Source organism: Nannobrachium achirus (assembly GCF_963921795.1).
Source record: "Nannobrachium achirus genome assembly, chromosome: 13".
NCBI classification, from domain to species: Eukaryota; Metazoa; Chordata; class Actinopteri; order Myctophiformes; family Myctophidae; genus Nannobrachium; species Nannobrachium achirus.
The window spans coordinates 53,909,630-53,927,963 of record NC_137833.1 but is presented as its reverse complement, the minus strand read 5'-3'; the positions used below and the strand labels follow the sequence as shown (position 1 = coordinate 53,927,963).

General features: G+C 44.1%; 2 protein-coding genes across 2 annotated transcripts in view; one reads left to right on the top strand and one right to left on the bottom strand.

Annotated features, from left to right (window-relative positions):
• The window catches only part of marchf8 (membrane-associated ring finger (C3HC4) 8), a gene marked incomplete at its 3' end in the record, with an annotated part of 218,951 nt that overhangs the window by 167,899 nt on the left and 32,718 nt on the right, over positions 1-18,334 (bottom strand). The window contains exon 2 of the mRNA XM_080740262.1: positions 3,403-3,605. Within this exon, the coding sequence (XP_080596388.1) occupies positions 3,403-3,486 (84 nt within the window). The 5' untranslated portion in view covers positions 3,487-3,605. The remainder of the gene's footprint in view (positions 1-3,402; positions 3,606-18,334) is intronic.
• Positions 10,638-18,202, top strand: LOC308297442 (kelch domain-containing protein 3-like; the record flags this gene model as incomplete). Its single annotated transcript, XM_080740848.1, has 2 exons — positions 10,638-11,608; positions 18,073-18,202. The coding sequence occupies 2 exons, from the start codon at positions 10,638-10,640 to the stop codon at positions 18,200-18,202; spliced, it is 1,101 nt and encodes a 366-aa protein (XP_080596974.1).

Below are 18,334 nucleotides of genomic sequence, written 5' to 3'. Positions count from 1 at the left end.
TGAGTGATAGAATTATTATAGAATTGTTTTCTCCTTTTTTAACCACTTGAACCCTATATAGTGTCCATATTCTGAGAACTTTAGCCAAACAATTGACCGATCGCTATGCCCCTCCTAAAGCCGTCCTTGTCCAATGCCAAGTTAGCAACAGGTTACTAACGCAGCTGACTTGGCAAGCTGCCATGGCGGCGCGCATCAGTGTACCGAGTCTGGCTGCTAGATAGAGATGGGATTTATGGTTCTTTGAAGTGAGCCGGATCTCTGACTCTGAGATCCGTTCCTTTCAAAGAGCCATTCAAAAGACTGGCTCATTTTAGTTACTGGTTACTTTGTAGATTTTGATTATGATTGCAAATCACTTCCACCCAAATAGGCCTATACATTTTGGCCATTGTTGGATACATTTCTGGCATTTGAAAATAGGTGATCTACAAGCTCACAATGTGTCACGTTGCGATGCATTGAATGAATTGTGAGCTTGTAGATCGGCTATTTGCAAATGATTTTTCTACATTTACTCATTGGAAAACCTGTGAAACAGGACATTCTGCATAATGAGTACGTTCTAATATTGGTACTTTAAGTACATTTTGATACCAATACTATTTTACTTTTACTCAAGTACATTAATAACATTCCAAACTTGATTGCAGTATTGATATGTTTACCTAAAGAAATGTAGTACTTTTCCCCACCACTGTTCATTAGAAAGGAACGGCTCCCTACTGTGAACCGAATCATATCGTTCATTTCAAAGAGCCGTTCAAAAGACTCGATTCGTTCGCGAACGTCCCACCCACTCGCTCCGTGTCACAAACACTGAACAAAAACAGAACGGATTGCACTGACCTACAAACCCACGGGAATAATTTAGGAGCACTTCATGAGAAAATATAACTGGTAACACTTGTGTACTGTATCATGTTAATCTGACTTTAGTATAGGTTGTTTTCTTCCTGGACGTGCGTTTGTGTCAGGTTTAACATGGGATTTTGACAGCTGGCTTCTCCTCTGCAGTCTGCACGCCGCCATGGCAGCTTGCCAAGGCACCCGCCTTAGTAACCTGTCGCTAACGTGGCATTGGGCAAAGACGGCTTTAGGAGGGGCATAGCGATCGGTCAATTGCAGATCTACAAGCAGCACGAGGAGTTGTGAGCTTGTAGATCGGCTATTTTCGGCAAAGAGTTTGGTGTAGAGGGGAAAAAGGCCAGACTAAGTACAGAGTGAAATGTCAAGTTTATTAAGTATTGACAGTTCAAGTGGTTAAATATCTGAAAACCCAAATTGACATACAGTAAATCCAACATACACTGACGGTTGTGCTGTCAAACAATGAAACTATATGGAGGTTGTGGGGGTCCCTGCTTCATCTCTCTCTCAACTAAGGGGTCCTTGGCCTGAAAATGTTGAAGACCCCTGTGTTAAAGGATTCGTAAAATGTCTTTGACACTGCCGAGTTGAAGCGTGGACAATAAGAAACACACATACGAGGCACTGATTGGATGCTATGGAGCATAAAGGAGTATTGATACTGATCAGTAGGAGCAGACTTATCATCGGTACCAAAGGCAAGACCACCTAATTGTCTGAACAGTTTCCACCTGGCTATACCATCATCAGATCTGTTGAACGAGACCTGAAACAACACCGCCTGTCACCAGACTGTCCTGAAGAAATTGAAAGCGTTCCTGTGCGTGCGCGTGTGTGTGTGTGGAGGAGGTAGGCTGTGTCTTTGACCTGTACATGGACCAAGCATTCCAGGATAAGCATGTGAAATACCACCAACCACTACCTGAGACCATCACCAGCCTAGGATACACTTGTAGATATAGTGTACTGATATTTGGAAGCCTTGGACATGTACATAAATGCAACACGAGAGGCCTGCAGATTGCTTTGCCAAACAAGTAGCAAAGTACTGCTCTGTCTCAGCTATTATTGGCAGCTTAGCAGTGTGGAGAAGGAGGTGTTATGTGTACCCATAAGTGCTCAGAATTGATTAACCCTAATATATTTGTTTCCCTGTTTATGAAATGTAATTTGTGCGAACCAAATAAAGTATTTAAAATGTGTGTGGATTTGGAGGCGGAGGGCTGACAAATGCAGTGCATCTCTAAAAACAGCACAGAAATGGGGACAAAACACGGCAAAAGTCGACTTGCCCATTCGGCACCCAGAAAGCGAACTCCACTTGACCGAATATTTTTTCTTCTTACGGGCAACCACTTAAACACTTAAACCCCAGCATCTGTGTAGTGAATAGCAGATCTACAAGATCTACAAACCCGTTGCACTGCGACGCGTTAGTGAGTTTGTCTGTCTTCTATTTTCAACTAAAACTTTCCCCACAATAAGAGAAAACAGAAAAGTCACTTGTATGGCCCGAACCCGCTGACTTAGCGGTCCGGGCACTTGGGCTCAAATGTAGCCTGACAGCGCGTTGCAGGTTCGAGTCCCGAGCCGGACGACCTTTGCCGCCTGTCATTCCCCGTGTCTCTCACATTTCTTGTCTCTCTACACAAATATTATCCAATAAAGGCAGAAAGAGACAAAACATATATATAAACAAGTAACACTCCCTAAGGTCGAGTAGCGACCGCAGGGAGTCCCAGCTAATTTGAATATTTAGACTTACCTAAAGATTTAAAAAATGGCAAAAAAGAAACACGTCAACATATCTACAGTACATATGCATATATGAGACATTAACTGGCGATAAATATTGTGTGCAGGCGAGCATAATAGGCTCTATGCACAGAAGCCATTTTGGCTAGAAGTTGGATGGTCTTCTCACTTCCTTCAGAGGTGTTACCAATAATACTAATGACGGCTCTACTGGCCAAAGCTGGAATTTCAGGTGGGGTGAAACATACATGCACGAGCATAAGAGCGCGCCGCTGGGGTCTACAATAGGGTTCAATGGACGTCGACGTTGTTTGTGATGTCATTACGTCTCGACGTCAAACATTTTGGCCTCTAGGTAGAGGCCAATTTCCCCCAGAATGCACCAGGATTAGCTACTTCCGCATGCTTCAAAACGCCACTGAGCACTTGCATTGAAGTGAATGGCTGGGGGCGGGGCTGTCCGCTCTCTATTATCACAATAACCACAACTGAACAGGCTTAACACTGATTACAGGTCTAGTTACAGCAAGCGCCTGCAGGTGGTGTAAAAGAGCATAGTGTGTGTGTGTGTGTGGGTGTGACAGGCAAGAGTAACAATTTAGACTAACACAGTGTGACAGGCAAGGGTAACAGCTTAGCGTGACAACTGCTGCAGATTTTCATACTAAACTGCTCCCTGCGGTCGCAAAAAGGCCTCCGCTCAACCATAATGGGTTTAATTAAGTTAAGTGTGTCAAGCCTTGATGTGACCCCTTGGCCCCCGGCTGTGACCCCTACCTGCTTGTCCTTGTCCTTGGCCTTCCCGCTGCCAGAAGTGACATCACGGGGGATGACAGAGATCTGGTGCAGTGGCATGTTCATCCCAGCAGGATGCCACTAGGGCGGCGCTGTCCGCTCACGCACACACTTCCTGGCCCGTTGCCACAGCAACCGGCATGATGGCTGGACGGGTCTGAAGCGCTACTCCTGGCCCCGCCCACCTGCGGAGGGAAAAACAGAGGAGAGAGAGAGAGAGGCGGGGTTAGATCACCATTTCTCAATGTTGGGTTTTGTTAACTCCGAAAGTGGCTTGATCAAAAATTAATATATTGCATCTTTTCAAAACGGGACAACTGAAAAAAAAAAAAAATCCCTTTTGGCACCAAATAAATACTTTGAAAGGTAGGATAGCCGCTTCCCCCCCCCGAAATTCTCCTTTAATTGTCTGAAAACACACATTAACATGAATCCAAACATGTAATAGAAATTATGTGTAAACGGACAAACACAATATTTACTTTACTGCCAGTGAGGAGCCCTCACCGGGAGGACATAGAGCCATTATTTTAATTCTATAGCAGACGTGAAGTCCACGTACCATAAAAAGGTTTTTCAGTAGCACATGCACTCCATATAAAGCAGGACCACACACACACACGGACAAATTACATCACCAACTTGTGATGGGCGTTGCCCTCCGCTTTGTCCCCCTTTCCCCCTCGAGTAAAAGATGAACTATTTCCAAAATAAAGAAAACATTTTATTTTTTTTATTTTATTGAGGCAATTATAGTCTATTGAGACATTATTATAATGCTTAATGGCCAGGGACCCTTTTAAAATAAAGCCATTAAAAGGGGGGGAAGTACAGTGCATATTTGTATGTACTGTGGGAGGAATGAAGCTGCAGTGAATAGACAAAGACATGTATTGATTCTCCAGCACGTGTGTGTGTGTGTGTGTGTGTGTGTGTGTGTGTGTGTGTGTGTGTGTGTGTGTGTGTGTGTGCGTGTGCGTGTGTGTGCCTGTGCGTGTGTGTAGTGGAGACAGTTACACAACAGCGGTTATAAATAGACTGTGTTTACTTCTGCTAGAGCAGCCATCTGTATTGTCACTGACATCAATTAAGGCGTAATCACATTAACCACTCGAACCCCGCAGCGCCCCGTATTCTGTTGGAGGGGGGTGGGGGGGAGTGCATTAGCCAAAAATGGCAGATCTACAAGCTCACAATGCGCGACGTTACGCAGCTGTAACTCAAGTCCTGTAACTCCTGTTCTCTTTCTGAGGAGAAAGTGTCGAAAATGCAAATGAGGGAGAACAGATCTTGAGTCAGAGCTGTGCGTAGATCAGGTCCCTAGCTCCCTGATAAAAAGGGGGGGGGGGGGGGTATGAGAGAAGGAGAAGCAAGGAGAAGAAAAAAAAAAGACTTAAGAAATATCCATACATCAGTATGATATGACCTAGAGTTTTCATTCTAGGTCAGTGAAAGAGTTGACATCGTAGGTTAAAACAGACTGCTTATAGGAACTAGGGGGTCCTCAGTTACTACAGGGGGTCCTCCAAATGTCTGTGTGGTAGAAACTTTTTTTTTCCTTTTTTATATTAAACCACTTGAACCCTAGTGTCCTGAGAACTTTAGCCAAGAATAGCAGATCTACAAGCTCACAGAGTTGTTGTGAGCTTGTAGATCTGCTATTTTCAGAAAAGAGCTTTGGTGTAGATGGGAAAAAGAGCAAACTAAGTACAGAGTGAAAGGTCAAGTTTATTAGGTATTGACGGTTCAAGTGGTTAAACATCTGAAAACACAAATTTACCTGAATCCAAAATACACTGATGATGGTGCTGTCAAACAATGAAACGATACGGAATCTATGAAAAGGTTGTGGGGGTCCCTGCTTCATCTCTCTCTCAACTAAGGGGTCCTTGGCCTGAAAACGTTGAAGACCCCTGACTTACTAGCCTATAGGAAACAAAAATCCAACACTTTCCTCTGACGCCATACCTTGGTCTCTCACGGCGGTGCAGAAATAGCAAGGCAAGCACATGGCCTTTTTTAGCTCGCTCCCGAGCAGCACCATATTTCACAGGCTGACACCCAGGTCTCTTTCCTCCTCCAGCGGGTCAGAGCACTCTGGCAGCCATCCATAACCACCTTTCATGCTTGTCAACTCCGTGGACGTTCACGGGCGGATTATGAGACGACGGGCCCCCCGGGCACACACTTGTAAAAGCAGGCAGGTACACTGACACCGCAGTCAGCAGCACCGCGATAACTATTTTCAACTGCAAGAGGATGTACAGCGCAGCGTCCATCAAGCATAGGCTGCACAGAACGCCAGCACCATATTAACACGCCTGCATCTCCGCGGCATTTTAGAGATTCCAGTGCCGTCGTGCACTTGCTTTTTGCATGCCCCTCTAAAGTCCATAAAAGGTTAACACGATGGTTTCTTTCTTGTGACATCAACAACGTGAATGTTTTCAGCAGGTCTTTTGGGGCTCCGTTATTGACATGAATTGACATAGGCCTACTGTGTCACCCACCGAGACCAAACAGACAGACAGACAGACAGACAGACAGACAGACAGACAAACAGATAAGGTAAGGTAGATACAGTAGATCGATCCTAATCCTTTTTTAGGTTTGTAGTATTTCATGAGAAGAGAGAGAAGAGGTAGAGAGAAAGCTATGGGAAACAGGTAGCAAACAGGTTGACAATAAGACAACTGGGCCTCTAGAATGAACACAAAAATGTAGCTTATATTGCTAACATCCAGAGAGAAACGTGTTAACTGGTTACCACGGTAACCGTTTCCCGCGATTCCTCGCGGAACACTACATCCGGCGTCCATTGCATTGTATTCATCCTGGCTGCAGAAACATGCATACATCTCCGCTTCTTTTCCCATAGCGCTTGTTTGGTCAAAACGGCTTGTTTTCTATGGACCATAGCTTACACACAGATCATCGCAGTTGTATTTCTTCTTCTCCACGTGAAAGAAATTAACTTTGAACGGCCGTTAACGGGAGCCGCCGCGCACACAGTACTGGGTGAGGACAATTTGCCCTCCTGGCCCCCAAACTGTGGAATAAACTCCCTGTCGCACTTAGAACTACAGACTCACTCCCTATAGCTTCCGCTGTGGACTGAAGACTCACCTCTTCAGACTCCACCTAAACCCATAGCACTACTGTAACACTCCCCTTCCCTCGATGATCACACATGAAGCTATAGGCTATAGCATTTTTTAGGTTTTAGAAAAGGTGTTTTTTGTACTGATTAGGTGTGTGGTCTACCAATATACTGTTTTTCTAGAATGATATTCCTGTGCATTTTTTGTATTGTTGTTTATGTACTGACATATTAGATTGCTTAATTATAGTGATGTATTGTAAATCGCTTTGGATTAAAAGCGTCTGCTAATTGCCTAAATTACATCAAAAGTCTTTAAAACTGTCCTCCCTGCCATCTCTTGGCAAGTTCAAAGGATTTGATCCTTAACACTTTTAATCATGATTGCACGTTTCACTTGATTTATTAGTTGCTGTTCTTTTGTAAATTACTCTGTTTAATTTATAATGTTTTAATATTGTGCTTTTGATCGTTCTGTATCGTAACCTCGGCTACATTGAAAATGAGGGCTTGCCCTCAACTGAACTTCCGAGCGATGATGATGATGATGAAGAAGGCAGCATAAGTGTTAAAAGTCGTCATGCTTCGGCAAGTTTAGTAATGGTTCATCTTTCCATATTTCTATCATTCTGTCTTTCTCTGCCTGCCTTCTCCCTCCCAGGTGAATCCAGAGTCATGTCTCATCTTGCTTTGTGCCTGGATGAGTTCTGCTCCCACTCATGCTGGCAGGCCGTAGAGGAGAGAGAGAGAGAGAGAGAGAGAGAGAGAGAGAGAGAGAGAGAGAGAGAGAGAGAGAGAGAGAGAGAGACAGAGAGAGAGAGAGAGAGATAGTGAGAGACAGAGAGACAGTGAGAGAGAGAGACAGTGAGAGGTAGGGAAGGCAGGCAGAGAGAGATAGAGAGCAGGCATGTGCACACATAGACATCAAAGGGGGCTTGAGCCCCTGCCCTTTTACCTGTCTTTAAAAAGTGCCCTCTCCAGACCATGAATGCAGTTTTTACTATGGTGAAAGAAATGCAAATGCCCTCTTTCCGTGCCATACCTGAAGGCAGCATTCAAGATAATTGCCTTGTCCAAACTCTCCTGAACTTGAATGCAACATCTTATGTTGAAAGAATTGCCAAATCCTTGCCGTTACGCCACAGCTCCAGTATTGACTTGATTATGCTTAGTTTAGTGTGGTATCAAGCACTGAAAATAGCGCTGCGACGCGTTGTGAACTTGGAGGTCTGCTATTTTCAATATTTTCACCGAAAGGCCCTTTTAGAAATGTCAGCCCCTGCCTCTCCTAACAGTCTCTGTACGTCCCTGACAGAGAGAGACAGAAATATGGAAAGATGATCTGCTTGCAGTCATCCATGCAGACATCCCTTCCCTGCATGTCTGACAGGACGAGAGGGAATCAGACGGACCATGAGGCCATATTCTCTGGTCCAGATACTCAACCAGGCAGAAAAACTACACAATTATGTATCAATAAAAACCTTGCATTACTGGACATATATCTACACAACAAGCTGCTTCCAGGGGGTGGCATTTCCATAAAAGCAGCTTTAGTGCAAAGTAGGTCCAGGTTGGCCATGTCTGGGCAAAGCAAAAGCATTTCATTTATATTGGAGATCATGGAGCTGAGCCCCACACAGGTACGAAAATGGTTTGCAGCGGCCCTGTTTGGAGGTATGGAGGAGCCGTACCTTTGGCTCCATAATAATCCAGTATTATGAACCAATCGCCCAAGAGTCTGTCCCACTTTGCCCCCCCCCCCCCCCCCCGAATCTCAGAGAACGGCTGCACCGAGAGGGCGTTCAGACTGGATGATGGAGAGAAAGAAAATGAAATGAAAATGTCAGGCTAAAATATATAAAAAAGTAGAAGTGAAATAGGCAGGTCCGGTGAGATCCGATTCAATTTCCTCTTCTTGTGACAGAGTACACACTTACAGAACAAACAAAATACCAAATGTGAAAGATAAGTGAAAAAGCAGAAGTAAGATTCGTTCAAGAGGGCAGCCAGTGACTATTCCGTAGGGGCACACGCACACACAAACACACAAACACACACACAGACACACAGCTGAGCGCCAAAACTTTTGATTACTTTTTTCAGTTGGTGCTTTCTCACAACATGGCCCCAGTGGGGAATATATTAACATAACAATTCTTCTAAACTCATTGTCCTTTTGAGTGAATGATTGCGGTGAGATTATGACTGCAGATCCCTGCTCAGTCCCTGTCTATTCTCCTTTAAGCACACTTAATCAAAGAGCATCTCTTCAAAATTGGACTTCATTTAATTTCTTCCTTGCGCCAGAAACCTTGCACTTTTTTTTCTTTTTTGTAAATTAATACCTTACTTCATCGTACAAGAGTATCACATAAAAGTAGCCAAAATAACTTTATGTACAAGCTCACACATGTCACGTCTGACACGTTGTGAGCTTTAGATCTGCTATTTTGACTTTCAGACAAACTTCAAGAAGTCAAAGTGAAAGTCACTAAGTGTGTCTATGTATTTAATATGCATGTAATGTAAAGTATTCAACCAATGAAAAGTATGACCAAGCGTTTGTGACTAAATAATAACGACACATTTCTCCATTTTCTGAAAAATAACAGTTTTGGACATACAAGGTTTCTTCCCCCGACAGCCCCTGCTGCAGACTTAATGAAAAGGCATCTCTGAAGTTGGAAGTTCATTGAATTATTTGTATAATAATACTCCTGTCAACCCTCGCCTTTTTATTGCATTTTAATGAGCCTCCACTGCGGATCTGATTAAATGTGAAGGTTTGAAATGGAGTGTTGGATAAATAAACATTATTGTTGTTTTGGGTCAAACACGGTGGTTGTGTGTGACATTGCACTTTGGACTCCATTACATTTCTATTCTAGGAAGGGCAAAAGGTACGCTAGAAATATGCAATTGGAAAAGTCACACTTTGCAAATATCTCTGTATCTGTCCGTCCTTGTCCCTATTCGAGCGGTGCTAATCATTCCGTCCTTGTCCCTTTTATGTCCATATATGGTGATTCATGATGTGATCAATATTAAGCCCATATATGGACATACTGTTAGTCTCATGTGGTCTATGAAGTCAGAGCTCTATGATGTCAGTCATCTCCATTTTTGGGAAAAGTTAAGATTTTAATTAAAGTCAATGGCGAAAATGTATTCACAAATACATTTTATTTAAATTGCACTATATTTAAATTACACTATACATAACGTACTGTATCTCTTAGCGAAATGCAAGGAATCGATTACAGATGAAGCCGGTCGGTTTAACATATGGCCCAAGTGTATGCCACCAAAACTGTGGGGGGAGTAGCGCAGCAAAATAAAGTTTATCTAGGATGAGAAAGAAAGAAAGAAAGATAGATGGGTTTATGGAATAAAGTCGGACAAGTACTATAGTCTGGTTGAAAACTAGACTGCACTCTGTCGAGGTGCCAACTTGCGTCTTATGCACCGGTGGCCATGTATGTCCTACTTGTGCGCCAAAGTTCTGTTGTGTATAATAAACCTTGACCCGGACCAACGTTTTCAGGCCAAGGACCCCTTGGTTGAGAGAGATGAAGCAGGGACCCCCACAACCTTTTCATAGATTCCATATAGTTTCATTGTTTGACAGCACAATCGTCATTGTATTTTGGATTCATGTCAATTTTTGTTTTCAGATATTTAACTACTTGAACCGTCAATACTTAATAAACTTGACCTTTCACTCTGTACTTAGTCTGCTCTTTTTCCCCTCAGCTCTTCTCAGAATATGGATGCTAGGGTTCAAGTGGTTATTATAAAAAAGGAGAAAAAAGGGTTTCCATCACTCAAAGATTTTGGAGGACCCCCTGTAGTAACTCTGAGGACCCCCTAGGGGTCCCGGACCCCCTGTTGAAGACCCCTGTATTAGGGAGATATCTTTCTAGATTTGGTCAACCCAACTCATCCCCTTTGTGGATTGGTCAAACTCTGCGTGACATTTGCGCCGCCGAACCAATATAAGTGATAGAACAAGGGGACTGCTGCATTCTGTTTACAGATTTGGATTTGTTTTAGTCTAGCTCCATCAACAGTGAGATAAATGTTCACCCTAACCTGGACGCAACATGTGAAAGGCATGGCGATGGGGTGCCATCCCACTGCCGTGGCATTCGGACACAAGGTGTACGCCTTTGGAGGATACGGTTGCGGCGCTCAGGTTTGTGTGCACGTTTATGACACGGTGTCTTTGCACTGGACGACCCCGGTGATAACCTGGACAGGAGACCGTCCCCTTGAGGTGCCCTGCAAGCGCCGGGGCCACAAGGCTGTGCTGATAGAAGATGTCGTCTACATCTGGGGAGGGTACCAAAGGCGAACGCATTCTAAAAGGTACTGCAGCGTGCTTTACGCATTCGATGTAGACGCCCTCAGGTGGTTCAAACCCAAGGTTTCTGGGACTATCCCAGAGGGGAGGCACGACCACTCAGCCTGTGTCTCGGGGAAGGTCATGTATATTCTTGGACGGACCGGACACAGCAGTATTGACATGTACACACTGGACACCACCACAATGGTCTGGCGTATGATTACCACCAGAAGCTTTCCGCCACCTGTTTCATCACTTCATGCCACCATCATTGGGACAAAGATGTTTGTACTTGAGGTCCAGTTGTGGTATCGCAACAACTACCGCAACAACTACCGCAACAAGTACAACAACGCCGTCTGTGTGTTTGACTTAGAGACCAACTGCTGGCTGAGAGAGCCTTCTGCACAGCCTTTTCCCGAAGAATGCTACGCCATTACAACTTTTGCCTACAATGGAGAGCTGTTCGTATTTGGTGGCCGCCGCCATCACGATGGCGAGAAATGGACCTACAGTGACCTGTGGAAACTGAATCCAGAGACCCGCTCCTGGAAGAAAGTTAAGCCCAAGGGTTATGGCCCGTATTCTATGTATGGCTGCTGCACGGTGGGAGATCGTGTCGTCCTCTTTACAGACGATGACCTGTACATGTTAGACTTAAATCCTAGTCTGAAGACACTATGCAAGATAGCAGTTATGCAGTGCGGTCTGGAGCTGTCGGGACTCCCACACAACATCAGGTGGGAACTGAATCATCGCAAAATGTGTTAACTCAAGGGTCTTCAACAGGGGGTCCGGGATCGGCCGATCTACAAGCTGAGCTTTTTGGCAAAGAGCTTTTTGGCAAAGAGCTTTTTGGCAAAGAGGTTTGGTGTAGAGGGGAAGAAAGAGCACAGTAAGTACAGAGTGAAAGGTCAAGTGTATTAAGTATTGACATTTCAAGTGGTTACATATCTGATAACACAAATTGACATGAATACAAACTACGCTGATGATCGTGCTGTCAAACGATGAAACTATATGGAATCTACGAACAGGTTGTGGGGGTCCCTGCTTCATCTCTCTCGCAACTAAGGGGTCCTTGGCCTGAAAACATTGACCCCTGTCGCTGTTGTCGTTACCCCTGCTCTAGAAATAACGACAACAACAATAATCTGTTCAGTTATATCATAATGTGACTGAGTCACGCAAAGCTATAATTACATACTGTACTTTGGACTTTATCGTGGACTATAGGCCACGTCATACTGAGGTATTAATGTTCCTGTGAAGTTCAAAGCCTGATTACAACACAACTATAAAACACTGGGATTCTCAAACTTTTTTTTTTTTTTCACAATTTTTCAAAATGAGTTTTCATTGTGACGCAGATAAATGTGAAACTCAATGTTAGTTCCATAGTTTCAAGCCCCCTAGGGGTCCGGGACCCCTAGGGGGTCCTCAGAGTTACGACAGGGAGGCCGCCAAATCCTTGTGTGATAGGATAATTATTTTAAATGAACAACTTGAACCCTCGCATCCATCTCTGAGGAGAACTCCAGCCAAAAATAGCAGATCTACAAGCTCTTGAACCCTCGCATCCATCTCTGAGGAGAACTCCAGCCAAAAATAGCAGATCTACAAGCTCTTGAACCCTCGCATCCATCTCTGAGGAGAACTCCAGCCAAAAATAGCAGATCGACAAGCTCTTGAACCCTCGCATCCATCTCTGAGGAGAACTCCAGCCAAAAATAGCAGATCTACAAGCTCTCAACGTTGAGAGCTTGTAGATCGTCTATTTTTGGTAAATAGATGTGGTGTATAGGTAAAAAAAGAGCAGAACAAGTACCGAGTGAAAGGTCAAGTTTACTAAGTATCGACAATTTATGATTTTAAGCGGTTAGGTGTCAAACAAGTCTATGAATCTACCTATGAAATCGATGAGAATCTCCATCACACATGTATACAATATGTAGATGGAGTCCCTGCTTCATCTCTCTCTCTCTGCTAAGGGGTCTTTGGCCTGAAAATGTTGAGGACCCCTGCTCTGGAAAATGCATGTGGAAAATGCCCCCATCAGTGCCTTTTTGTGGGGGGGCCGCGATGTATTTTTCAGGGCATGTTTAAACAACCCTTTTGAGATTTGCAAGCGGCCCCTGATTCAGAAAGGTACTATAATCTATTACATTCCAGAGAATTGTAAGGTGTTCCACCACTCTACACCTATGAGAACATTCAAAACCGTCACGATACAATGATACAAGAGATGTGCCGATTGATCGGTGAGTGATCGGCGATCGGCCGATAATGCCTCTATCGGCTTTGATCGGTATTGGCTTTCGGCTTTGCCGATCTACAAGCTAGATCTGCTACTTTCACAATATTTATCTGTGGGACTGAATGTAACCTCAGCTTCAACTCCTACAAGTTGAATTGGATACTAAAGGACCTCAGTCTGCAATCTGCAATGTTTATACTTAACTCTTATACTGCTTTGGACGTTCCCGTTCGCCCCAATTCTCGAGGTCGCGCCGCGCCAATACGGCCATTCGTTCGTTTACCTTGTTGATGTCCGTAAGCTGATGAGGGGTCGCGCCGCTGTGTACTGTAATCACATCGTCCGCAGTGATGGTCTTAAAAATCCATTATGCGTTAACATCAACGGAGACCAATTCTCTTCCGTGTTGATTTTCTCTGGCCCTGAGGCTCTGTGGCCAGAGACTGCTCTCAATGTATGGCAAGCCATGCTGGCCAAATTCACATTAATTCTTGCATGACGCCGCCCTCTGCTGCCTGGACTGCGAAAGTGCAGACCAGGCACAAAAAAAAAAAAGTCTATCTATCTACTATAACGTCGCAAAGGTAAGCCGCTTTTTGATGGCACCAGACCCAATAAATAAATAAATAATCTGGCAGTAGTAGAGTTAATATACAATGCCAATGTTTTGTAGGAAGAATCATTAAATATATAAATGCTGCGATAATTAGGAGAATTCATGGATTTGACGCTGTGATCGGGAATATCGTTATCGGCAGATACTGATTCCAGTTGATCAGTATCGCCCCCCGCAATCGGAGCATCTCTTTGTGATACTGTTCCTACTGTAATGCATGGGCCAAAATTGTTACAGTATATGAAAAGTTGGTACAGTATTCACGTTATTCCTGGCCCCGCCCCCGGTTTCCTGTTCATATCCTGAAAGAGGCGGAGCTGGCCTGAAAAACATCATTTGGTTTCCTGTTGTCCTTGCATTAAAGTGCCAGTAGTTGGCGTTCTAGGCTCTGGGATCTGAATGTACATGGGTTGCCATGTCCGCTTATAATAAGCAATTTGTGTTTCTAAAAAATAGTATAGTTGCTTACTTTCTAATATTTTTTAAACCAGTGGTTCCCAAATCTTTTCATATCAAGGACCCGAGTTTAACATATTTGTCCACAGTTGCAGACCCCCATCTGAAAATATGTGGTGCCAGGGACCTCCACACAGATTTATGTTGTTAAAATGTTTCAAAAATATTCAAATTTCTTTTTTTCCCCTAAATATTTTTTTAAATAGCAAATATACAAGCTCACAATGTGTCGCAATGGGTTACATGTCTCCATTCCGACATGTCTCCTTTTTGACATGTCTCCTTTCCGACACTAACCCTATGCCTAACCCTAACTCTAAACTTAACCTCTGTGGAAGTGTTGCCACTCTGACAATAAGAAGTCAATGTCGGAATGGAGATACGTCCCCGTCGCAATGTGACACATTGTGAGCTTGCTGATCTGCTATTTTCAATTGTAAATGTAAAGTAGTATAGCCTAGTTCAGGGGTCTCAAACTGGCGGCCCGGGGGCCATTTGCGGCCCGCGAGACAATATTTTGTGGCCCCCACCTTAATATGAAAGTTTAATGTTAGTGCGGCCCGCAAATTTTCTATGAATTCACAGTGTTGTGTGCGGAGCTGACGAACCTACTAATCACAGTGGGGTATATGGCTCTCGGGAGAGTTTTATTAGTAGTTTTGTACAGAAAACAGTTACACAGTTAACGGTACAGTATGCTCCATACAAATTGACTACCAAAGAAGAGATGTACCTGAGGAAAGTTATACACAACTTGTTTACACCAGGGTCCTTGTTCATCTTATTTTGTGTTAAAAAATAAAAACGACATTTGAGAAGATTTTTTTTTTTATGTCTTTGAAGGGGAGATAGATACAGTAGTTGTTAGACTGGTATGAAACTACAGTATAATAATGAAACAAATTAGTGCACATGCACGCGCTGCGCACGCGTGCATGTGCGCGGAGGCTGCGGCCCAGCCTCAGCCAGACCCTGCCTCCAGCGGCCCCAAGGTAAATCGAGTTTGAGACCCCTGGCCTAGTTGCTTCTGTTGGGCTTATTTCTTTGGCAAAATCTGGCAACAGACAATTCCGTGTCACTTCCTTACTTGGGAGGAAGTGAAAAGATGTTTTTTTAAGCACACACCCTCTGTAAAAGAAAATGGCAGCCTCCATAGAGAGGGCCAGGAATATCGTGAATATGAATGCAAACTTAAAACATTTTCAACCCCATCTTCATATCTAGTCGGTCCTCGCTATAATAATGCTCATTATAAGATGTCACCAGGTCTGTCTACTCAGGGGCGTCAATTGGGTATGGCCGGGGTATGCAGCTGCCATACCCTGGGTCCAGGGGGGAACATAAAAGTTACTTTTAAATATAAATCCATGAATGTCTCTCTGTGTCTATCTGTTCTGGTTATTATGTTGTTAAATTAGTAAAATAACTACAAATGTAAAATTAAGGTATTATAATGATATTCTCCACACTTGTATTCTCCCCATCTTGACAAAATGGTACAGGTGCAATTCATTATTGTTAATTGTGGCACGTTTACTAACATGCCAAGTTTAGCTGCCTGGAACAACCGTTCCAGGCTGCCATATCCAGCCCAAGAAACCGTAGAAACGGGGGGCAAATTTTAATGTACTTCTTAAAATAAATGTATCATGCCTGTTGCTAAGGTATGGCAACATGCGTGCAATACACCAGTCATGTTGCCATACCTTAGCTTTTTCTGAACTGACGCCACTGTGTCTACTCACTCTGCTGCGTCTCATTGGTGGGCTGTGGGCGGGTCAGAAACCTGCCCACCGATATTGAAAGCGGCAAACGTTTCAGTCCCACAATATAATATTACAGTAGTAGAGTCATTCTTTAAAGGCTGACCGATTTGCACAGTTGCGTCCGGACAGCCGTGCACCCGGTAAAACTCCTCCTATGCTACTACAGGTACAAAGGGAGCCGGCAGGCAGAGCAGGAATGATGAGTCGGAAATTAAACTTAATGACGCGCATCGTTCAGGGGGGAGAGAAAAGCGGGGCCATCCTTCATCGTAATACTGTTTTATCTCCTTGTCTCGCCTACTTGGTTGGATTTCACCCACTGCTATCCCCCGGCCAGGGGCGTCACAAGGGGGGGAAAGTGGGACTGAGTTGCTAGGGCCCAAGGTGGAGGGGCCTTAATTATTGTATTGAAAAATAGCAGATATATATCCAAGCTCAGAGCACGGTGTGCTGCAAGCTTGTAGATCTGCTATTTTTGAAAAGTCGTAAAAATGTGTGCAAATCTTTGAATATATGTATTTTTTTAAGCGAACATTTGTAACTCAAATGTTGCTTCTGGGGGGTCCCTGGGACTAAATATTTTGAGATGGAGTCCTTGGCCAAATACATATCATTTTGGGGGTCCTTCACATGAAAAGGTTTGAGCACCACTGACATAGAAACATAGGTCTTTCAAAAAACCAAAAAAGACATGCACACATTTTCACAAATTAAAAAAAAAGAAATAGCAGATATACAAGCTTGTATACCTGCTATTTTTCAATAGTGAAAGCACAAAATAATGCGTTCCCGGTCTAAATGGGTTAAACCCCCTACCGCTATGAAGAACATTCATGGGGGCCTTCAGTGAATCCTTGTACCCAGGGCCCAGAATTTGGTGTGACGCCCCTGATCCCAGCCCTCAGCAACACGGCACACTGACAGCTCCACCACTCGAGTAATGAAAACAACAACAAAAACAAAAAAAAACGACCTGAAAAATAATGGTACCTCCATGCATGAGTAACTTGAAGGGATTTCAGGAGCTCGCCTTGACAGAGGTTTTGAAAGGAAGTGGTTTCAATGTAGCGTTACAAAAGAGATACAGACATGGATTAAAGTTCTTGGTCGTCGCTGTGACTGATGTCGGTGAATACAGGAAAACTCGACCTAAAACAAACTCGACCTCATTCAAGCGACCGCATGTTTCCCAACGAGTCTGTGGCCTTAAGCTAGATGCAGAATAGACCAAAATCTAATCTTTGCTTCTGGGGGTCCCTGGAACAACAACAAAAATGCGATAGGGGTCCATCCGTGGAACAAAATATTTTGAGATGGGGGTCTGCGGCCAAAAACACATTTTGGGGGTCCTTAACCTCTGATAGGCACAGACAGACAGACAGACAGACAGACAGACAGACAGACACACACACACACATTCCCACCTACTCACTCACTGGCTACTCCTGCATGTCATGCTGTACATTAGATGCTTGCTGCGTTTCTCACATACGTATATGAGCTGTTTGACATGCATTCTCCCACACCATGCTCAACAAGCAGCGCCATTGTATCAATAAAGATCAACCCATTATTTAATTTGTTTGCTTCAGCATAGCTTTGGTCACTGTTATTCAGAATGTTATGAAATGTACTTCAGTTATCTCTGCTGCAGTTTACCCAAGAGGGACACTTTCACTCTCACACCGCTCACGCACGAGGCACTTTATTTTTACATTTATAGGATGCGAGCGCGCAGAACTAAGTTTCGTCGGCTCCAAGACATCCCTTTATACTGTAGTCCGCGACACAGCACAGCTTTTTTCTTCTTTTTTTTTGACCCCATCTCCTAGACCAGTGGTTCTCAACCTTTTCAGGCCGCGAAACCCAAAATAATCATATTTTAACTTAAGTCAATCATCTGGGGACCACCCCAAAACTATTTGGGGTCCCGACCCACAGGTTGAGAACCACTGTCCGACAGCCTAGTCATGGTTTCCATCCCATAGCCAGAGGAGACGGTCCATCAAATAACAGAACAGACAGGCAGTCAACACTTCCAGCAAGAACGAGATGAGAACAGGCTCTGGTTGTACCCTGGTTGTACACTCTCTATGTTTGGCACTCCAGTCCAGGCGGCTTGGACTGGAGAGCTCATGACTCGCTCTCCAGTCTCGGCTCCTCCAAAAGCACATTTCCATTTGGGACACAAACTATTTCCAGTATTAAGCTGGAGGACCGAGTGTGGACTGTGGAGTGAGCGATCGAGCAGAGATTTGGGCATTGGAATTTGGCTATTGTCTTTGGCTCAGAACGACGCGTTCTCCAAGGTCTTTTGAAGGACCTCAAAACTGGGCCGACAACTGAACTTTCTTGGCCATTCATGTTTTGC